The sequence below is a fragment of the Poecilia mexicana genome, unplaced genomic scaffold (assembly GCF_051168715.1).
Source record: "Poecilia mexicana isolate PSO_F unplaced genomic scaffold, ASM5116871v1 scaffold_12, whole genome shotgun sequence".
Classification (NCBI taxonomy): domain Eukaryota; kingdom Metazoa; phylum Chordata; class Actinopteri; order Cyprinodontiformes; family Poeciliidae; genus Poecilia; species Poecilia mexicana.
The window spans coordinates 15,514,508-15,538,149 of record NW_028263381.1 but is presented as its reverse complement, the minus strand read 5'-3'; the positions used below and the strand labels follow the sequence as shown (position 1 = coordinate 15,538,149).

At 37.3% G+C, this 23,642-nt stretch overlaps 1 protein-coding gene across 2 annotated transcripts in view; it reads right to left on the bottom strand.

Moving 5' to 3' along the window:
- rabgap1 (RAB GTPase activating protein 1) overlaps nt 1-23,642 on the bottom strand; it is a 68,020-nt gene that overhangs the window by 6,226 nt on the left and 38,152 nt on the right. For both annotated transcript variants that reach the window (XM_014983284.2, XM_014983285.2), the window contains 11 exons: nt 18,357-18,470; nt 16,278-16,352; nt 15,163-15,288; nt 14,827-14,970; nt 13,768-13,809; nt 13,382-13,510; nt 9,778-9,870; nt 9,043-9,153; nt 8,677-8,781; nt 7,035-7,118; nt 2,011-2,082 (listed from right to left, as the gene is read on the bottom strand). In XM_014983284.2, the coding sequence (XP_014838770.1) occupies nt 2,011-2,082; nt 7,035-7,118; nt 8,677-8,781; nt 9,043-9,153; nt 9,778-9,870; nt 13,382-13,510; nt 13,768-13,809; nt 14,827-14,970; nt 15,163-15,288; nt 16,278-16,352; nt 18,357-18,470 (1,095 nt within the window). The remainder of the gene's footprint in view (nt 1-2,010; nt 2,083-7,034; nt 7,119-8,676; nt 8,782-9,042; nt 9,154-9,777; nt 9,871-13,381; nt 13,511-13,767; nt 13,810-14,826; nt 14,971-15,162; nt 15,289-16,277; nt 16,353-18,356; nt 18,471-23,642) is intronic.

Genomic DNA, 23,642 nt, shown 5'->3' with positions numbered 1-23,642 from the left:
CGGATGCAAAACATAGGTGTACCTAATAAAGTGGCAGGTTAGAGGGTATGCAAATGAGAAAACAAAATTAAAGGATGGGAAAAAAAAAAAAAACATGTCTTGGTGATATAAACTTTTTTCAGGAGATGTCGGGCAGCCTTCGCAGAGCTTTCTGCCAATATGGCCGTCCTCCCAGCGACGGTTTGAGCTAAAAGTCAGAGAGCCGTGTGTGTGAGTGCTGGAAGTCAGGTGTCTGGCTACGGCTGCTTGGCCAAATTCCACATTCTTTCCGAAAAAGCTTTGATTTCACCGCCAGGGAACACAAAGTGATGGCAGCACACATCCCCGCATACCTGCCAAGTCAAGAGTGAAAGAGAGAAACGGTTGTGTCCCTTTCAGCTTCTTCGGGTTTACTCAGACGAAGGAGCTTGATACTGTCACTCTTTGAGGGGTGAGGGAGCCAAATAAACTCCGGCAGGCCTGCTCCTGAATTCAGAAATATTTTCTGAGGCAAACATCTGACTGTGGAAATACTTAAAAGGCTTCCGGATCTCTAAGGCGGCTTACGCACTGAGCTCAATGAACTTCTGTGTTTGCTGGGTCTTAACTGTGTCAGGAATCATCAGTAGAGTTGCACCCAGTAAGCACACATTTCAACATGGCTGCTCATTGTTCGTGGTCTGTAGTTAATCTGATCATTCAGAAAGAAGTCACAGAAATGTATTCTCATCTTGTGGATTAATCATGCGAAAACGCAAACCTGCAGTCTTGTACCGCCACTGAATATGCAGTTATTCAATGTGGTGCGTTTTGGTCATAAATCCACACATAGAAGACAACCTGGAACAGACGCAACTTCAGATTGTATGTTTAGGCGCTTGGTGACTGGCAGTCAGTTTCAAAGACATCATTTGTACAAATTTCTTTTGTTCCATCAATGAAAAAGTGACAGGAATAAAAAGGGAGAGGAATTAGTCTGAAAGTTGGCAGATCTTTGCACAGTGTGTTCTTAAAAACTGAAGGAAAACAGATTTCAACTACAGGAAAAATAAAGAAGCAATGGATATAAAACTAAATAGTAACTAATCTAAAGCAGATGAATGTTATCTGGGTGTTATATCTTGGGGAAAAAAACGGTAAAGACCTGGAAAAGGAGCTGAGGGAGGAGTCATCCTTTTAGCTGATGATCTACTTTGTGCTCAGTTTTAGGTAAATAGCTCTTGGGAATCACCCAAGTTTTTCTAACAAGGGAGGAAAGGGCACAATGTAGAAGCAAACAAGGAAAGAAAGGAAGGCAATACATGATAAAGAAAGGAATGAGGAGCTCACGTAGGACATAATAAAGGCAATAAAGAAAGAAGAGGGAAAGAGGAAAGGAACAGAGGCAGGACATATGCAAGGAAGGAAGGGAGGACAGAATTAAGAAATGAAAGAAGGAAGTAAATAAGTTAGGAAGGAGGAACACGAAGAAAGCAAAGAAAGAGGGATGGAAGACATGAGTAATGAGAAAGGACAAAAGGAAAAAACAATGGGTGAAGAAAAGGGAGGCACAAACAATGCACTAAAATGGAAAGACATAAAAGAGGGGGGGATGAAGAACAAAAGGAAGGAGAGAAAGAAAGGTCCAATCCAAGACAATAGGATAGGAGATACAATATGGAAATACAAATACTTTTCATACTTTTCGGAAAAAAAGAAACAAAACAAAACAAAACAACAACAAAAAAAAAAACCTAATTCCGCAATTTTCTGAACAGTGTTGGACGCCTGACTTTAATACTTTCTTTAGTGGATATGTTGTTACATTTAGACTCAACAGAGGTTTACCCTTGAAAGACTCACTAATCAGAATTATGTTGGAAAAGGCCTGGTAGAAAAACCACACTGAATATCAGTAAAAGAAAACGGCGTCAAAGTCCAACAGTGGTCTTAAGAGCAGCTGCTTAAGACCACTTATGTATATTTAAGAAAAACTCTTAATGCAGAAGAGGATTGACCAAGCATTTTTTTCATATTTTTTTTATAACTCACTCTGATTTTCTCCAGTTCTCCTCGAGTGGCCGTCTGTTGTTTCTCCAGTCGTTCGCTGAGCTGAGAGCAGATCTATAGGAAACACAAACAGCTCAGTTAAACCGACAGTGTTTGTTCTGGTCAAGCTGTTTCTGCTGTCTGAACAAGTTAGTCGAATTTCTCACGTCTTATCTTTAGCGGACCACCGCTTCCTGCAAAACCAGGCACAGAGCTGGAAGATCTGTCCAAACTAAGGTGATGTATTACGACGGCAGACCTTTTTGTTGTAGCAACGACAGAGGATTATCAAGAACTACCTCAGCATGCTATCCTTTTCCACTGATACTGCAGGGAGTGTTGTACTTTCAAAATTCCTGTGCCAAAATAAGTTTAAAACAACTATATCATCTGCATGTTTCACAAATTGTTTCTTTGCCTGGTTACTATAATAGTCACTGGGTCACAAAATATAGTGGATAAAAAAAACAACTGATAGAAACACTTGCACTGTAGTTAGTTACCCAGAGCTAAAGAACCAAATGTATTATTTTATTGCATATAATGGTATATAATGTACAGTAGTTCATCTAAAGATTAGAATGAATGAGTAAGCATACAACGCACTTATCTCACCAGGCTAAGAAGTAGCAAACTGTAGATTCCAGCTACAGTGAGGTGAGTTTTGTTTCTTATCAGCCGATTTGTTACTAAACAAAATTTCCAGATGATGACTTGCAGATTATTGCTCAATATAGCCTGTAAAGTCTCTCCTTTGAGCTTCAGGTGACTTTGTTGGGTCAACAGATTCTGGTTTACCAGCAGGTCTGGTTTGCAGCATGTTGACCTGTGAGTGACCTGTGCGCTTTACGTCTGAGACTTTATATTAGTCTCTCCGTATTCCAGCTTTCTGCACTTTTTGCAAGATCCTCAATTTCTCTAACCTGTGTCCAATCGCTTCTCATCACTTGAACAGTTATCCTCCCTTCAGCTCAAATCCGGACCATTTTATCTTTGGGTTGTTTTATCCCTGGAAGAGGAGTTCAGGCTTGCGTCGTGCTTTCCTTTGTTTTATCCATACCGCTCCTGTTCGAAGCTGTTTTTTTTTTTTTTGGTGCTTTAAATGTTTTCTATAATTAGTGGATGGGCAGAGAGGGACATGTCGAGGAGAACAATGTGTTCTGATGGGATTTAAAGCCGGTGTGGAACGGGGTACTTGTCAGTCTAAAGGCACGGACTGCGGTGGCTGTACCATCTGCGACCAAGCTGTCCAGGATTATTTCACTCATTAAAATTCTGGATGAACAGGGTAGTATGATTTATTTTTATCATGTGATGAATATATTTTGTTCCGCAGCTGCGTCACACCAACGTTAGATTTGTTTTGAGCAGCTGAACTTATTCTACTTTCCAGAACTTTGTTTACCTTTCACCTTGCTCTCGTCCATATAACTGATCTCACACATGAAGCTCCTTTTCATTAAGTTAAGCATCTAAGAAGCATGTATAGCTTTATAGTACAGATAGTGGGAGAACATGCTGTTTAGCTGAGTTACAGTTTTTTTCTGTCAAAATGTAATGCTTTCCCATAGGTAGGAAGGTTGGAAGGACAAAATGAAAGGAAAGGTGAAAGAATGGATGGATGAATGAATAAATGCACAGGTGAATGGATGAATAGATGCACAAATAGATGAAGGTTTTTACAAAGTAAAGGGAATATATATAAAATATATCTCATTGTTTAACACACTTCTAGACTTTTAAAAACTGTGTACAAAACCCTGCTTATCTTATGATTAATGTTACACATAAAGGTTATAACTACCAGCAGATAAAACACCTGATCAGAAAATGTAACCATCCTTCAGACAAGGATGTGGCCTCTTTTAAAAACTATGAGAATGAAATTAAATGTAATGATAACAGAATCCTGGGCACATACAGCAGTACCTGGACTCCCTGACTCCTCTCCCATATAAGAGCCTACAATGAACCACTTGATGCTGTTTTTAGCTCCACCAGTACGAGACAGGGTTTTTTTTCTGTCCTCTTGTGCTGGAGGGCCAATTAGCACACAAAGTTGTTTTGGCTCCAATCCTACAAAAAAAAAAAAAAAACTTGGCAACTACAGGCAGCGAACAAGGAAAGTACTATTTGAAGAATAATTTGAGTTATCTGGGTTGGAAAACAATGCAGGTTATTTTAGGACATTCCTCAACTTGTCAATCCCGGCAGAGTGAAGCCTGCTGTCTTCCTTCTGCTCCCTCTCCTTCAGCACTCTCTTCATTTTCTCTCTCCTCCATCTCTCAACCCCTTTTCCTTCCTGTCATAAAGCAGACTATTTTTGACAAGGCCCCATTTTCACAGTTAGCTCTGCTCAGCACAGCTCTGAGCCGCACACACTTCCAATCTGAGCCTGCTTTCACACAGTCCACACACACACACACACACACACACACACACACACACACACACGCACACGCGCACACACACACACACAAACACCGTCTCTTCTGTGACTGCTCTCTCTGTTGTCAATCTGAGATTGCCGGCATTATTTTTAGACTCAGGTGAAAATAAGGTCTGATTCTGAATTAGTCTTTCTTCTATTTTTGTGTGCCTTCACAAGGTAGGCCAGAAAGACAGACGGTTGCATAAGATCCATGTGTTGATGGTAATAGCACTCGATTTGGACAAGTTTATATTTGGATATAAAGTGACGGGTCTGAAGAGAAATTCAGGCAGACGAGACTTAAAATATGCTTACATCTGCGCTCAGATGAGGACCGGTCATCTCCAAAGATATGGGCGTGTTTTTACTTCACAAGTGTGATAAATGAACACTACCTGACTGCTATTATGAAGTATCATGTTTTAAAATATTTATAGGTCTGTTACTGAGAGTTTAAGTCCAGTCTAGATGTCCAACTCTGGTAGCTTATAGAAGAAGGTGCTCTGGTCTGATCAGACCAAAATTGATGGTTTTTATTGTCTTGCAGCAAAATGTGGTTCTATAATATTTTTATTCAGGGAGGCTGGACATAAAAAAAAAACATGCTCCATTTTTTGCCAAACCTTTTCACAATATTATTTGTGGTCTATCTGGTGTGTTCTCTGGTCTTTTTCTTCAATAATGCTTTCTAACAAAAAAGATGGTGCCTTTACAGAACAACTCTAGCTATTCTGAGACTAAATCACAATAATAGTACACTTAATTTGCTAATACGTCAGAGTAAAAGGTAATTAGTACAAATGAAAGTCACAATTTTAGATTTTAATTTGTAAATATTTTTGCAAACGGCATATTTTTTTTCTTCCCCTTCACAATTCTGCCCTACTTTGTTTTCTGGTAAAGAACTGAAGTCAGTGGTTGTAAAATGACAAAAGTGAAAAGATCATGGGTTTGCATACATTTACAGTGTAGATAAAAAGAAAGTCAAGCCAACAACAACCTATTTAATTTTTTTTTTTTTGAATTACACTCAAGGAAAAAGGAAATGTACCCCAAAAGTTACAAGAGCTAATAAATGATGCTTTAAACTAACAACAACTATGATAAATGCAGCCAGGATGGATTTGTTAACGTCACAAGAATGAAGTATGAAAGAAAATCTTAATGATTGTGACTCGCTGGCCTGGTTTTAATACAAAAACATGGCAACAAGAAACAAAGTGGAGCTTTGTGTTGAAAATCTTTTCTTCTCATTACTGTTGTGCTTCTCAGATTTAACTGAAGCGAAAAAGAGCCAAGCAGTCATACACAGACTTATTGCTATTTGAAAACTGCCAAATGCTGGCAGCTTCTGCTCTCTAGATATTTCATTTTGTGCTGGTAAACATTATGAGTTATTCCTCTTGGGTCGCTGTCAATCTTCAGTCGAGTTCAGCTTGGAGCCGTTTGATATTTAAATGCATGTGTTTTTCTGGCTCCTTGGCACGCTGACAAAGCGACACCATATATATTAAATCATTTTGCAGGACAGTTTGCTGAGAATAATTCAACTATGAATTCTGCAAAATTTTGTGATATGGCGCCTGAAGACAACAGAAGCACATCGCCCTGCAAGATTCTTATTTGAACCAGAAGTTAAGCAGACTTAGAACTGTCAGAACAGTAAAATTATTTTTGAAATCAGTGAGCTGATAGAAAACTCAAGTTAAAAGAAAAGTATGCATGAGGAACTGCCAAGTTAGAGCTAAGAGCTGCATGTTGAAAAGGGCTGTGAAATTTAACATGCCGGTGCACAATTACACCTTTGAGAACTGATGGTGAAAGCAATACTGCCACCTGAGGCCACATTGGGTTATTACATCTGTGGAAATTCTTCAGCAAATAAACCAAGATGTTGATTTTACTGCTGGTTGAGGTAAAGTGTATTTCAGGAGATATATATATATATATATATATATATATATATATATATATATATAGACAAATTATTGTCACTATATTTAAATGATTTTAGCTAAGGCTGTTTTCACACCTGATAGTCTGGTAGACTCACTTTGAGAGACCAATATTGCAACATTTGTTCTATTTTCAGCTGGTGTGGTTTGCTTTGTCACAGGACTGATCGAATGAACTAAAACCTTTGAAAAGCTTGTTCCCCTCCTTGCCTGTGGTGGCGCTGCACCAAGGACTGCTGAAAGAAACGTCATGAAAACCTCTGAAGAAGACAGTGGGCACAACTTCCTTCTTCACGAAATCTAAGCAGGAACATAGTAGAATCTGACTTTTCGACACCTCTCCAAACGAACCAAATTTCCAGAAATCAAAACTAAAGTTTGATTAAAGCAAAACTAAACAGAACTGGTGTGAATTCTGACATAAATCAAAAATTATTTCATGAACACCAAGTATTCAAAGCACATTTCAAGGAAGCCTGGGCGGAAGCAGGGCGACGGTTTACAGTTTCACTTCCCTAATAACTCTTCAAGTCCCCTGTGACAAGAGACACACTCTAGTAATGATGTAAAAAAAGGGGGTTTCTACAAATACTCTGACCTTCATTTGTACTCAGAAAATACTTAAGGTTAATAGCTTGTACCTGTTTATATTCTCCAATAATGGAACCGTTCTTCTTTATCTCCGACTCCGACTTATCAAGCTCCCTTCGGCACATTTCTTTCAGCTGGAGAGACAAAAAAAAAAAAAAAAAAAAAAAAAAAAAACACACAAACAGACATAATTAGGTGGCTACAGATGACAAAAATACACAAGACAAACCGATTCAGAGGCCAAGGAGAGCATATGATTACCAAAAAATATAAATAAAATGCAGAAAAGTACTGACATAGTGTAGGATGGTGACAACAGTCGGCCCTAAACACAACCTTCACTGTGATACATAAATCACTGAGCGTTACACCTGCAGACTCAACAAGGCACAAGACGTTTGGAGGACAGGCACAGAGGGCTGCAGGTCGGACCGTTCCTCACTGAGCCAGAGAAAATATACATCAAACGGTGACAGCTTTCATATGAAGTGGTCGCCTGTGGTAGTAACTATGTGGAATTGACAACTTCTAAAGAAAACCGTGAAGATGGACACACAGAGAATGAACAATGATATAGAAATTTCAGATCTTGGGAAATTTTATTTATTTATTTTTTAATAATGAATGAGGCAAATGATTGAATACGCTCTGCAGGGATTAGACGAATAACATACATAAAGGCTGACATGGAAAAATGGACTGACAAATATACAATGTAGTTTGAATTTAAAAGAAAACTGTAATGATTTGCATAACTGAGGTGAACAACCTCAGACTGACTGAAGGATAAACAGTTTGTTTTAAAAATCAACTGATGTTATTTATAGCGCTGATTACGACCCACTGAGTCTCGACTCTCCCAATAATTTATTCATAAATAACATTTCCCACCATTTTGACGTTGGGAGATAATGCCAAAAGATTTAGTTGTGTTTGTTTTCTTCTTAAAATAAGATGGCGCCTTTTGAGTCAGTTTTTTTTTATGCAAGAATAATACATTTATATTCTATTCTGGATTTAATAGGGAGCAAAGGAAGAGAAACTGGAAGTGTAAAAAAATTTTTTTTCCTCCTTTTAATCTTGTTAGGACCTTGCCCCCACTGACTGACCATTTTTTAGTCTTAACTGGGAGTTTTGTTGCGGTTAGTTTTACATATTCTCTGTTTTCCCCCCCATAGAAAGCAACCCTGGCTCAGCAGTGTTATTTTATTAGGTTTGAGAACCAAACGCATCTAAAAGTATCAGCACGCCGGCCCTCGAGAGCTGAAGTTTTGACATCACACAAAGTATTCCTGGTTCAGTCGTTCTCGAGTCACAGAATGCAATGAAGATGTTTGAGTGCGACTCAAACTTTTGCCTGACAGGAACATGCAAAAAACACAAATACATGAAATGTAGAAGATTAAAATAGTCCGGTTTAGACCAAATTTAAGACATATTAAAGGCCATCTTACCATAACACTGAACAATAATGCACATACAAACACCTGTACTTAAGGACAATTTAGAGACTGTTACAAACTTGTAATAAATAAATAAACAAACTCAATTAACCTCCCTTAATTCCCTTATCAGAGAAATGGCATTACGTGTGCATAAAGCACTGAAATGCTTCAAGCGTCATTTAAACTCTTCACAGGTTTTGTCAGACAAAAGCTCAAGGAAGAAAAGGCCTTGCGGTTTTGCTCTCACCTGTGCAGACTCTTCCTCCAGCCGTCTCTTCTCATCTTCAGATTCAATCAGCTTCTGTTTGGTCAGCAGCAACTCTTTATTCAGGGCATCTGCCTTTTCTTCAGCCTGACGCAAACATGAGCATACAAGAACAAGAGACAAAAAGAGACCACAAGGTTGAAAAGATCGGTTGAAAGTTTGGCTTGTCCTACTTTCCTTTTTGTCTGCTCTATTTTTAAAGGTAGGTCAACAAAAACCCTGTGCATAAATCTGTGCAGGTTCTAAGACAAGAAATAACAGCAACACTTGTGCTGTGACTCTGCCACAAATTTATTACCTCTGCTAAATGGAACACATCCCATCACACACATTTTTCTGCTGGCTTACATTGTCCAGATCTTTCCGGAGAGCTATCTTGCTGCTCACTAGTTCATGTGCCAAGTCGTCGTTCTCCTGCTCCAAACGCATGTTGGCCTCTTGCAAACGCCGATTCTCCCGCTGGACACAGGAAGAGAGGGAGGAAAGAGAACAAGAGCAAAAAAGAAAGAAAAAAAAAGAAGTGAATATGAGAGGAAAAAAACAGATAAATGATAAAAACACAGAGGAGTAGAAAAGTGAAACAGAAGAGAACAGACAGAGAAGGGAAGAGCCATTAGAAAAAAAGAGGAAGAAAAAGTCAAGAGACAGCAGAACAGGGAAAACAAGTTAATCATAAAGAGTGTCATATGAGTGTGTAATCTGCTGCTCCTGGGTCAGTTTTTTTTTTTTTCTTTTTTTAGAGAACTATAAAGTTTACTGAGGTTAAAATATAGTGAAAGAGAACACTGCACTGTTTAAAACATAACTTGTTTGTGGTTCATTAACAACCGACTGAAAACTGAAGGCTGACATGAAGCTAGCACGAAGATGCAACTGAGAGGGAAAACTAAAAAACTTAAAAAGAGCAAGAGATTTATGTTTTAGCTGATTCTTTTTGGGATTGCAGCCCATACTTACCACTGCTTTGTGTCTGCTTTACACTGCAAGTTCTATTTTGTGGGGCAAATGTTTTGATATTACAGGAGACAACATTGACAGTTTATTCCTGGATAAGTGGTTCATGCCTTCTGTGTGCATTTCTACCTCATATCTCTCAATGGGGGCTTCTTGTTGCTCCTGCTGCTCCCGTATGGTGTGGTACTCCTTCTCAAATTTCTTCAGCTTCTTCTGACTTATCTATGTTTTTTTTAAAAGCAAAATGAGACAGAAAAACAAATGCTTAGCAACTGAACACATTGAAGAAGAAAACAATATTCATTCAACCAGCTAACTTGATGGGAATGAGGAGGCCTACATCAGACAATTTTTGAATTTTAAGTCGACAATCGGGTGTTCGGAAACTCAAAAACACGATCATATCAGCGAATGTGTCATAAATGGCTGTCATGTCGACCTAACAGCACTTCTATCCTTCAGAGAGGAAAGACAGAAGTCAAAGACACTTTCAGTGTCTGTAGGTATTTAAAAGACAGGTAAAAGCAAGAACTCAAATGTTCGGGGACATAAACGTTTTTTTCTATTTACGTTGTTTCATCACTTTTTATGTTTGCGCTACATGCCTCCTTTAATTAATTGAATTTTACACTAATTTTTAAAAATTAAAAACCAACCTTAGGTTCAGGCATTGGTAGACACTATAATACAATTCACTTTCAATCTCAAGTTTAAAGTATGTAAAAACATTTTTACAAAATAGATATTTCAGTGTATCAAGCTTTATTATTATTATTAACAAACATGAGGAATGTAGTGGATGTTTCCTACTGAGGTGTTTGAGGACAGACCATTGAGAAAACGGTGCGATAAATACTAAAACATAATTTAATGAAGCCTCGAGGAATTTTAATAATCAAAATCCTTGAATCATTCAGTGACTCGTTACAGTCCTAGTTTAGTTACAGTGATGGTGCACAGGCAAAGATCCCTGTTAATTATTTTCATAAACCTGCCAACAGACGCAGTCTCCCTGAACTTAACAGAAACTAAAAAAACACAAAAAGCTATACACGTAAATATTCAGCACAAGTTAGACGCGGCAAGGCCTTAGCCCATGATGTCAAGGAAAAGTTAACTGGGGCTTAAACTTTGAAACAAATGAAGCAAGACTGAAAATGTGGAATGTTATTTATAGGAAAGTGCTCCAATAGCACCTGAGGTTACTGTTAAACAGCAGCGTGTGCTGATAATGAGATCTCAGAAGACAAGCAAAAGCTGAATCAACAGAAAGACTGCGGAAACAAAGGAACGTGGTGCTGCAGAAGGAGGGTGAAAAGGTTCATACCTAGGGCTGTTGTTGTTTTTTCAGGCGGCGTTGTTTTATTTGGGTCGGTAAAACATGTGAAACAATAGTTTTGTGCAAGATTAAAGCAGAAAATCTGATCAGGGTTTTCGTCACTTTCTCTAATTAGCTTAAAACAACATTGCATTACATACACAGTGTAGCTTGAAGCTGATGTAATTTACTATGTTTATATAAATAAACATCCCTTGTTACCTTGCAGTTTATCACAGGTTTTGTGCAATCTACAGTATTTTTTTTTTTTTGAGGGGGTTGAAGTGTTCATCTTTTCTTTACTGTGTTTTCTGTTTCCAGTGACATTCAGTGACTTATCAAAAATCAGACTTGGAAGCACCTGTTCATTAAAAGTGTTTTTGTTGAATGACCCACTGCCTGTTGTCCCTGCTTAGAACACATCAAATATTTCTTTTTTTTTATTTATTTATTTAATAATACCGATCAGAACTAATCTGCATATCTATAGAGAGATACATATTTATAGCTATCTTCTGGGCAATTTGCATACTGCAGATTTACAGACGTAAAGGCCACCAGACATGAGGAGCATGTCTCTCGGAAGGAATCCCAAGAGACAATAAAAACTGAAATGAAACTCATTTTCACTTTCCTTTTTGCTTTACTAGTTATGCTTTATAAATGCATTTGCCCTGAAAAATATGCAAGTGACCACGTTCTGACTGAAATAAATAGCTACCACCGTTCAACCCAGTTCTCATTCTAATTTACACTTGGGTCTATATGCAAATTTAATTTAATTTGTTCACCAAAATATATTAAGGATTGTTCTTTTTATAAATTATTGGAGGTTCATTTTTGTTGTTGACTTTCAGTTTGATTTCAAGGGGAATTCCTGCATCTCCACTTCCTACTTAAAGCATTAAAAATAATTATTTCAACATCGCTTCTACACAAAATTATTTTTGCAGAGTAAATATTGTCGCAGTTCATTACTGGAAATATAACAAGAGAGTAATTCATTCCTATTTAAATCCAATTCCTCCACAAATGTCCACATTTTCTGGCCTGCATGCTAATCACGTGGATGACTTATTTAGGTAAAAACCTTGTCGAGGACAAGGTCGGAGCTCTTTAATACTGTTTTTGTTCAAGCAGAATTACTAACATCTCGATTCTCAGTTTAAAACTTAAAGTGAGGAAGGAGTCAAAAAGTCACTTTCTGCAAGAAATTACAGTTTAGAATACCAAATATTACTATATACATGCATATATTAATGATTTATTCACAGATTTATGGACCTTTTTTATTGAATTCAAAACAATTCCAATTTGTTTTTTCATAGTAACACTGTTATTTTGTTTTTTTAGCTCCCAAAATGACTTAAGGCTTGGAATGGTGTGAAGCTGATATCATTTATTAAGCCTGTTTTCAAAACCTGCATCTATATAAAGAGGTGTTAAATCTTCCAAAACTTAGATTTCTCAAAAGGTCGACAGCACCTTTGGTAGTTCAAAATTTTCATGTAGTTCTTGTCCAATTGGTCATTTGGAAGAATGAAAGTGAAGAAAAATTTGAAACATGGTGAACAATTATGATCTATCTAACTATAAAAACATGTCATGGCATCTGACAAACACCAAGAAGTGATTCGGTCAGAAGGCATAAACATTCAGTAAGGTAAACAATAATCCATCCATTTAATCCCACTGCAGTTCTCAGATTACCAAACCACAATCGAGGACAAAGGTGAATGTATCCAACAACTTGACACGCTGTGCAAATAACTACAACAGTGTGTTTAATACAAATGACAATTTACATTTACCAAACCAATAACATCTAATTTGGAAACAACAGAATTTGTAAATATTTGATTTTATCAAGCGTTTCTTCCCATATCAGAGTCTCCTTGAGCTCATTTTGATTTATTCTCAGAATCGATGCCTTCATGACGGATACTGGAGCATCTTCAGAGCTGCACAGCTGCTTTGGTCAGATATGATTTACTTCCTCTGCTGGAAGAGCTTTGGAGCGTGGCTCCTCTGCTGCCCACCTGCCCATCTCAAGAGCAGAAAGTTAAAATCTTTCTTGGAGTTGGCTTCCTTACAGAGGTTGTGGAAAGAAATGTTCCTGTCCAAAGTTACTTTCAAAGTCAGATCCTCTAAACTGGGCCAGACTGCTCAAAATCAGGTCAGGAAACAGGTGTGAGTGTTTAAGGGGAGGGCCGTGTGTTTGGTGTGTTTCTTGCTTTTATGTTAGTGATGACGAAGCTCAACAGTGACCCCCTGTGGTATTGGAGCAGCATTGCTGGATTTCACAGGTTTTGTACAATAAAACGAAGGTTAAAAAACAAAATAAGATTACAGATAGCAGTTTGAATTATCCATACTCGATCTGCACCGTAGGCCACGTTGGTCATTTAAACTCACCTTCATGCTACAAGCCAGCTCCATCAGTTTCTTGGCATTTTCTTCGGAGCGGTACCTTTTCGGGACGGGGACACGAAAGAATTTGAGCGCGCCCTCGAAGTCTGTCTGCAGTAGATCGTCTTTTGAAGTCTGAGGAAAAAGACGAGATGTTTAATGAAACAGAGACTTAAAATGCCTAATTAAAAATGCGACTACAGTTTTTTGTGCAATGGGAAGAAGAGGAAATTAAACCTTGGAGGCAAATCTTTAACAATAAGTATGTTCACTCCATCCACCAGAACACAAAATAATGACTTTTCCCTAAAGCTTGGCTATTCTGTTCTAACTTTTTTGTTTATGCTTGCATGCCTTACTAGTGATGGGAGTTTTTGTTTGTCAATTCTTACCTTCAAAAGGGCCAGGGCTACATTGAAGATCACACTAATACCCTGAAAATAAAAATCCAAGGTTTAGTTGGTCTGAAAGAGTTTATGAAATTATTCATTTGATTAAAAGTGCAGAACAAGAACAAAATGTTTTCTTTGATTTAAAAATGTGTTGGGAAATGTAACAAAAAAAAAAAATCCTTCTAATTCACCCCACTGTATAGGACCTTAAATGGAGCTGCATTCATCAAAGATTTCCTAGTTCTAAAGCATCACACCATCATCAAATTATACCTGTAATAAGCTTTTGATTTCACAAACCACTAATGATGAAACAATGCATCTGGGATCAAATCCACTTCCGTGGTGTGTGACAGTAACAAACTGCCACACCAAAAAGTCACTTCAATTTTATATAACCCCCCCCCCCCCCCCCAAACAAACAAAAAGAAATTCGATTAGGATTACAGTAATCTCTTCTTATAACTGATGACTAGCTTTTTGCATGTTTCTCCATTTTGACAATTTATCTTTGAGATGGTATGAATGATTTTGAGCTTAATGTAAGAAGACACATGAACTGCACTTAACATGTTTTTTTTTTCTAGCCTTCTTCCCCGAAATGTCACTTGATCAAAGTTATACGAGTCGCAGAAAAGACGTCATGTCAGGCATGACAGGGCCAGTGACTGTGAAACATAGCTTTACTACATTAAAAAAAATACAAAAATATATTTTTTAAAACTTTCATTTTGCATCTTGTAAAAACAGCTTACTGATAATTAAAGTAGCAAACTGTCACACCAGAAAGTGTTGCTGTCAGTGTGACCTTATTGTCCATTCACTGATTGGAAAACAGATCAGATGTTTGCATGTGTGTCTAGCTGATCCCTGGAGGTTTTTAAGACTTTTATATGCCGACTATAAATGAGAAAGTGTCACCGCTGTTAAGAAAATCAATGAAATCTGGCCTATGGCTGCAGTTTTTCTGTTTCTAGCTAAAATAATCCTGCAAGACCAATGCAGTTTCTCCTAGCATCTCTGGACTGTTATCACTATGGAGTTTCTTTTGATACCCACCTCACACAGTAGCAGGTCGATTATATGGAAGACCATGTAAAGAGGAAACTTGGCTGTGAAGAGAGTTAGGAACCACTGGGAAGCGTACATATGAGCCTCCAGACCCACATTCAGGAAATGGTTGTACAGATCCGGTATGTACTCCTGATGAACACCAAAGAAAACAGAAACAGACAGACAGAAGAGAGGAACAGCATTAAACAGAGGATGGGGATGACAGCAATAAAAAAAGAAAAAGAAAAAAAAAAAACACAGCTCAAGGGAGTAAATGCCATCAAAAACAGTCACAAGATTGTGGGAAACACAGCCCGAGATATGCAAATGTGACGCACAAACCTGCATGAGTCTTTCAAGCTGGAAGAACTTGCAGTGCAGATCTTCAAAGTTCTGTTTGAACAGGTCCCTGAGCCCGTAATCAAACATGATCTTCACCAGAACACTGAAAGCTTGCTCCTCTGGCATCTACAGAAAACACAAGATCCAGTCATGAGTGTCTAATACCTTTGAATTTTCAAAGTCCCAAATGAAACATTTCACTGTGAATTAACGGTTTCTGTAGCAGTAAGGCTTTAAGTATTGAACCTCCAAAAACTACAGACCAAGGTTCCAACATATTTTCCAACTTTTCCAAACTCCGCTATGCACGGTTCTCAAAGATAGATCTTCATCTTAAAATAAGTTACTGACTGTATTTATGGTACATATTTATACAGTGGTGAAGATTGTATATGGAACCTGCAGAAACAAAAAAACTAGAAGGAAAAAAGAATACAAGGGCAGAAGGTAGGTAGGACACAAGTAAGGGAAGAAAGGAAGGACACAGAAAAACCGATGGAAGGAAGGAGGACACAAAGGAAATACACAAGGACATAGAGGGTAGGGAAGATAACACAAGGAAGAAAAGAAGGAAACAAGGAATTACTGCAGGAGGTAAACAAATATGGATAGACAGGGGTTGGACACAAATATGGAAGGAATGAGGACAAGTGGAAGGTAGGAGAGGACATTTACTTAATAATATAGGGAATAAAGTAAAAAATATATAAAATTTCAAAAAATATATTTTCATTTTCCATACTTTTTTTAAGACCTTGAAAATACTAAAATAAAATTTCCAAACTGTAAGTATGTGATGTATGAACGGACAAATGCAACATTTATTAAATAAGTAGTAAAGTCTGAAGTTTTTCCTCCCCTCGTAACTTTTAATCCAATCCTGGAAAACACTGCCACAAGGTGGCAGTGCTGTCCTGTTTCTGCACTCCACTAAAAATAGGCTGCGTACCACAATGAGTAGGCAGAAAACTCTGAATATCACACAAAAATTTGAGCAAATAAAAATATTGTTAAAAATTAGATCTAACTTCTGTAAATTCAGTGTCAAAAGTATGTAAGTTGTTGCTTGGCGATGTCTGGTGTTTCTCTGGATTGTGCTGCTTGTGTCAACTCACGTGCAGCAGCAGCACTGCAGCCAGGAAGGATTGTCCCTGGCAGTAGCCAATCTCCTGATCGTAAACAGAATAAGCCTGGACATCATGAAAGACAAAGACATATAGTAAGTAAAGGCTTTTCAAAGTGAAATAAAAACAACTTCACAAGTTGAAAGTAAAAAAACAAAAGTAAATCATTTTTACAAGTCTATTTGTATCAGATCTGTCTTTGGAGAAGCAAGACTGTAAAGAAAAACTGGAACATACTGCAAGTTATACTAAACATGTACAAATTGTTCATTACAGAAACTCTTTAAATTAAACACAAAAATAATGATTTCAAAAGCTACAATGTCAGCAAAATCAAATTCTTAAAATAACAAATAATGCCAATTAACATTCAAAATACAAAACTCAACCTAGGTATTTAATGACAGTGAAGTCAAGTAATAAGGCATGGATGAATCATGATGTCTGGATACAGTTAAATAGACTCACAGAAGATGCTCAGGAGAAATATTAATATTTATTCAAGCTGAGAATGAGATACGAGAGAATTGGGGGGGTGGGGGGGGTTGATGGGTCTGTAGTGGCCTACTGAACCAGAAACACAAATAATGAGTCAAAAATATAAAATGTGAATCAATCCAAACACAGCAAAGGCAGAAACCTGTGAATTATTCAAATGCACCTCAGGAGCTGCTTGTCTGAGAGTAGATGAATGCCCTCACTAGAGCTATGCATAATGAATGACATTAAACTGAAAAGTGTAAAAAGGCTGCAGTGCTACATTACTACAGCGCTGCTGTGAACTAGCATTTGCTCCCTTACAGATGTCTTTGGCTTTCTTGTCATGCTTAATTGTTTCAGATCACTGAACAGACCGCATGTCTCCACCATGAAGCACATTTTTATACTAAAGGCGTAACTGACGATGGTGTTAACTGATAAGAATAACTGGGTAAAATACGGCGACGCTGTCAAGTTGCAAGATGTTCATGTGCTCCTCCGCAGAGGCCAACTGTACTTTGATTCTTGTTTTGTGTGCTCAAAGAGAAGCTCGTTTAGATCTCCCAGACTTCATGAACTCGACGAACCGCCCAGTCCGAATCAGACAGAAGTAATTAATACACAGGGCATTAGCAATTCTCACTACTGATCTGTTTTCATTTCCACTTCAGCTGTAAGCACAATTTTCACTTTAAGAAAAAGTTATGGTTTGGTCTTTTTTTTTTTTTCATTATTTACTCTTTTTATAGAGCATTTTGTCAATTTGAATATGGATTCTACATATTTTATTGCCAATTTCTTTTAAAGAGGTCATCTGTAGGAGCAACATATTGTTGGTGATGAAGTTTAGAAAACAATCTCACAAATACATTTTGTTACTGTTGTTTTTTTGTTTTTTTATCCTCGTCATTATCATATCATCGGTCCAGACACATGAAAAGGTCCATAGTAGAGATAAAACAAACACATACGAAGGATTGGAGATATTTGGATTATATGAGTTTGGGATAAATAAAGAGTTTTTGAATTGAACTGAATTCAATTTCTGAACATGAATTTTTTTCGCCAACTTCAAAAATGTAATCAAGCTACAACAGTTAAAAATATATTTAACATTTCAGTGTGAGATTATAAATATTTTCAGGCTTCTAATGCATATTTAACGGCAAATACACGTGGTTGGTGTGGCATTCATGTGCATTCGCCGAGTTCGAAGAGAAACTCGCCTCTACGTCTGCACTGTGTTTGAAATATAGAATAAAAGGGTCTCATTCTTTACCTGAGAAGTGCAAAATACTTCTGATCGCATCAGCATCTTCCTTATAACGCCTCCCATAATTAGGAAGAGACTGGCACATCGGATTTTTAAAAAAAATTTTTTTAGTGCCACTGCAGTTAGAATGAGTCAAAACGGAGAAGCACTAGCTTCCGATGTTTTTTTTGCAGATGTATTAATAAACAGTTTACACCTCATTTGGCGTGCAGCTGCTGCAGCAGCTTTGTTCACTGCATGAAGCCAGTTTCATGACGGAGCACAGTTCGTGCTGCACTAACAACCTCTGTGTGTGTCTGTGTGTTCTGGAGCCCCACCTTGCAGATCTTATAGAGCGAGTCTTGCCCGTCTCCTCCAGTGTCTTTGAAATAGTCATGAGCGGGGAATGTCCTGTTAATGTCTCTGGTGATTGCACTGTCCTGAGGAGATTCCTACCAGAGAGAGAGAGAGAGAGAGAGAGAGAGAGAGAAAAAAGAGAAATGTTACAATGTAAAAGGGAGTTGGAAAGAATGTAGCAAAGACAACAACAAAAAAAGAAGAGACGATTACAGAGATTATTTATTATCAGCTGCATTTGTGAAACCGTCTTCCCGGACACAGCTGTTGTAAGTGATCTTCAACATGCAGGGGCCCCACGCATTGTCAAGAAACGTGGAGTTAGGAGGAAAAACTGGCAGCACAGAGTGTTCTCTTCCACCGTACAGACCGTCCACCGCTCCATGTTTCTTTGCAAGCCTGCTCATCCCACTTCTAATTTTATTCAGCTTTATTGCATCAAAAATAATTTTTATTGTTGCAAAGGTGGCGACACAATCCACCGGATGCAAGACTGGAAAAAAACTCGGACGTTCTCACCACTTAACGGCGACGAGGGTTTTTGTCAAGTGTTGCTAAATCGGCACGTTATCAACGACAAACCACAAAGCTGACTTACTTCATGTCACTATGACTCCGCTTCAAATGAAATCTCTGATAGTGATTAAAAGGCCTTCTGATAACTAACAGACAGACTGAAGTATAATTTCCTGACTGATACGGAACTGATTTGTTTTTAAACTCCAAACTTGCAACACTGACGACCTCAGCTGCAATAATAGCTGATGTGGTAAGACGTGAATATAACTTGATAGTTCTCTCTTCCAATTTGGCAGCATGATTCATTCAGGAATAAACTGTGTTTTGCTGTGTTGTTTTTAAAGAAGTGAGATCTGATTTAGGCATTATGGAGGAACTGAAATCGGGTTTCAAATGAGTGGAGAACACTAGATTTTGAGCTAAATGCATTTGACACCCCCTTATAACAACATTTTGAATTAATACATTTTTTTTTTAACTTTTTTCTGCAACACACCAAATGTAACTTTAAAGCAAATAATCTGATAGATCTTGAGCAGTTTTAGTACAATACAATCAATAAAGTAATAATCAAGTTACAATAAAAGTGAAAGGATACCAAAGTGCTCATTTTGGGACTACAACACAATAAAATAGTTATTACAGTGTTTTGAAACAAAGCACCCAGGACCAACTCCTTCTATCCTGAAATAACCTTGATTGCTAAAAAAAAATAAATAAATGAAGGGAGGAAACTGATGCTGGCAGAATTTTTCAACACCACGATACACTAACAAAACGACAGATTTCATCTGGAGCCAGTCTGAACACAAGCCTGGGGAAACCTGTGCCTCGTATCTATTTGAAGTGATGAAAGACCACCACAGGGTAAGAACCCCACTCAAATCAGTAAACAGTCCTTAAGAACGGTGCTAGCTTTTCAAAGATTAATGATGCCTCATTTTGTTATCGATTACCAACACATTAGGAAAAAATTACATTTGAATAAGTAATGTTACCAGGAGACAATTTCATTAGGAAATAGTAATGTTTAAAGACCTCTTTGAGCATAATTTGAAATGAGATTTAAAATATATATATATGTAGTTAGTTGTTTATGGAGTGTAGTTTTGTTATTTAGAGGTTAATTCAATGGCAAGCTTTGAGAGAAAAAAGTTGCTAGCGATGGCACAATTTTCAGTTTAACCAGTTTTGACTGATGATGAGGTTGGAAAATTTAGAACCGTATCTTTTTCTCATCAGTGAGGACATCATACCCGCCTAACTACTGTTGTGGGAAAATAATTATGAAGCACTGCTAAGGTAAAAAAAAAAAAATCCACTGAGTCAGGTTTATTAATATCCTGCACAGAAAATGAGAGTTTGGGAATAAAACACCTGCTGAACAGGTCAAAGTGTGAAGCTCCAACAGGAGGCAGGCAGCTCATCAGTTCAATAGGAAGAGTTAAAGTGTGTGTGTCTCACACACACTGAAGAGAGTGTGAGACTGTCTGGATCGTTCCTCTACTGAAGGTTATTTCACCAGGGAAAAAACCTGCCTCAGACAAGTTCCCTCTGGGAATGTTTATAGACATAAAAGAAAAAATAACATAACCATCGGATGAAAAAATATGCCTCAACATTACTGAAGCCTTTAGGACATTTTGTCAAACTAGTGAAGGGGCGAATTGGCCCAGTGCAGACTTCAACACATACCAACAACTCTGACTGGGAAATTATTACTGTTCATCATTATTGTGAGATTTTTTATTTTTTATTTTCTCATGACCGTTAGGACTTGTTGTGACAATAAAATCTAGAAGACTAAGCATTTTTTTTCCACAGCTGATTCCATGTGCAGAAATAACAGACTTGAATTTACTTCACTTTTATTGGTACTGACTTTATCTATTTTATTGTTGTGTTATTGTGTTTTGAATTGAGTTTATTAATACATTATTATCTGCTTACCATTGTCACTTCACTTTTATGCTTTAACTTACAGCAGTTCTACTATATTAAGTTGCATTTATATTTTTAAATGTTCTAAAGTATTTTTGAAAGCAGGTGTTTGAGGGCTTCATAAATGAAGTTGATGATGAAAAAATTATTTTTAAATTTATGATTAATTGCAGTTATTGTGAGCTCATTAGCAATAACAGTGGGATATTTGAAGTGATGAGTGTTCTGAAGTGTGCTCTATTTTCTCTTTTAAAACTTAATATAACAGAGTGGTAAAACAAGCAACTTAGGATTTGGTCCAAGGCTGCAAAAAAAAAAAAAAAAAAATCTTAGGACTTGATACTACAAACCTGATTGGCAAAGTAATCTTGAAAGATCCTGATATCTCTCTTTCCAGAGGAATTTAAATAAATGGTCCAGTGTGAGGGGCATATTAAACTTGACTGCCGTTTCCTAGTAAAAGATAACAATCCATGTTTAGACAAGCAGCCACTTAGCCATACTTATCTGAAGTGCTGAGAGAATGAACAAAGACCTCTGACTTAATGGTCAATTAGCTTCCCCTCTGTCCGTCTGTTGCTCTTCTGTTGGAGAGCAACTTCTAATGACTGTTGCGTGAGAGGCGAAGAGCAAACATATCCAGAGTGTCATGCTACTGTGCAGAAGCTAGAGACGGCACAAAAATAGGTGTGCATTCAGCAAAAAGGTAATTAGGATCATATTTTGGATCATATTACAGCAAACCTAATCCTCAAGCACTTAGTAATCACCACTGATTCTAGTTTTTCCTGTTATTTATTGAAGCAGAAACTGGAATCCGGGAAAAAAAATAAGTGTTTAGAAAATCCTGCATGGTTAATGCAGGAATTCTGCTTTGCATCTACAGAACGTCGCCAACAGTCTCAGCATGTACGGATAATCTGCTTAATGTTTTATTTTTAGTTCTATAAGTAGGGTAAATAAGATGCTGAGTTTATAGCTTTGACAAGGACATGATGAACAATATTAAAATTGGCACTTTGATTTCAAGACATTTCGCGGTGCCTGGTCAGAACTACCAGCCCGTATTCTAACACACTCCTATAATTAAAAGAGAGCGAGGGAGTCGGACCATTTGGAATAACAGTACTAAGGAGTTGCTTAGTAGATGAAAAAGCACTAAAGTTTAATGAACTCAGCCCTGAAAACCTACCGCACATCCAGAAAAAAAAAAATAAAAATAAAAACTCCAGTCAGTTCCTGCAGATGCAGAATTCTCTGGATGTAAAATATGTAATTAAAAAACACAAAATGTCCAATGGGCAATTAGATCCCATTGAGCTGTGTGCGTAAAAAAGATGAATAAAATTTACCTGCTTATAACCAAGTAGAGATATAAAGCTTTGACTAAAATGTATATTTAACAGAATTCAAATGTTGACGTCCTAATTTTAAATTTAGATTACAAAGAAGCATATAAGTGAGAGTTACAATAAAAACCTGAGTTTACAGATGTTTTTAATCGACTGCCTTGTTTCTTAAAGATCCAACACACATTTTTCCTGTGAGTGTATGAGACATATATCTCTACCAGTGGCTTCATTAGGCACACTTAAATTTTGTTTTCCTCACTAATAACCTTATCTAAGTATAGAGCATTCTGAACTTAACAGGATAAAGCCTTAAAAGAGAAGACATTATCAGTGTGTTAGAGAGAGTGACAATTATATGAAAAATATTACTGCTACTAATATAGTAAGTAGGTAGATTGTAAAGGAGAATGTATAACTGTGATACATTTGCACACAAAACAATCACAAAAATATCAATACTGTTATATATGCATTAGGCAGCAACACGCAACTTTACCTTTTTATTTTGACCAAGCAGTTTGAGACGTCTTTATCTCTTAATAATGTCAGCATATTTCTAAAATGCCAAATGGACTTAAAGGGAAACAAGCATTCAAGCTCTGCTAGCCAAAAGTCTATGCACGGGTGCTTAGATCGACTTTCAGCATTTTTGTTCTCCCGTCTCAAAAAGATCTCAGTGACTAAGCTGAAAAAGCTCATCGGTGATAATGATATTATGACAATGGAGAAGAAAAAGAAGAGCGAGGAAAACGTTGGTATTGAGCTTGTAATATTGAAATTACATCCGTTCTAAATATTGTCCTAATGTTGTCATGATATTAGGACAATCCCACATCCCACAGGAGCGCTAATAGATTGAAAGGCCGTTGGAGTGCAGTGAGGAGTCGTGCTTAAGACACCAGCTGGAGATGAGCTTTGTGAAATGGGCATGTTTTTTTCTGCAGGAAGTAGCCGTTTGAAATTAATTACACTTTGAGCATAAAGGGATGAACGTGGTTCACTTAGTACCAACTCAGTACCATTTCAATGCCGGCGAATCAAAGTGGTTAAAGTCCATCAGGAAAACATTACAACAAGTAATAAAATAGATCCATGTTTTCACATTCTTATGCCAAATTCTGGACAAGCATCTGAATGTTGCAGAGGAAGTTGAAACTCACTGGCCACCATGGCTAATTTTCCCAATCGGTTACTGTCCCATCCGAACAAGTGTAGGTAATAAAGTGGCTGTTGATTATATATCCAAATGTATATGCATTTATGCATGTATTGTTAAGTTGTACATATCTTTTTAAATGTTCTAAAGTTCTTTGAATGTGACATTAAACAATAAAACAGGAACTGAAATTTACCAAGAAAATAACCAAAGTGTATTAATCATTTCTTACTGGTGGTGAGCTTTAAAAACATTGTCCTTTTTATTTTATTTTCTGAGTACATTTACCATGCATAAAA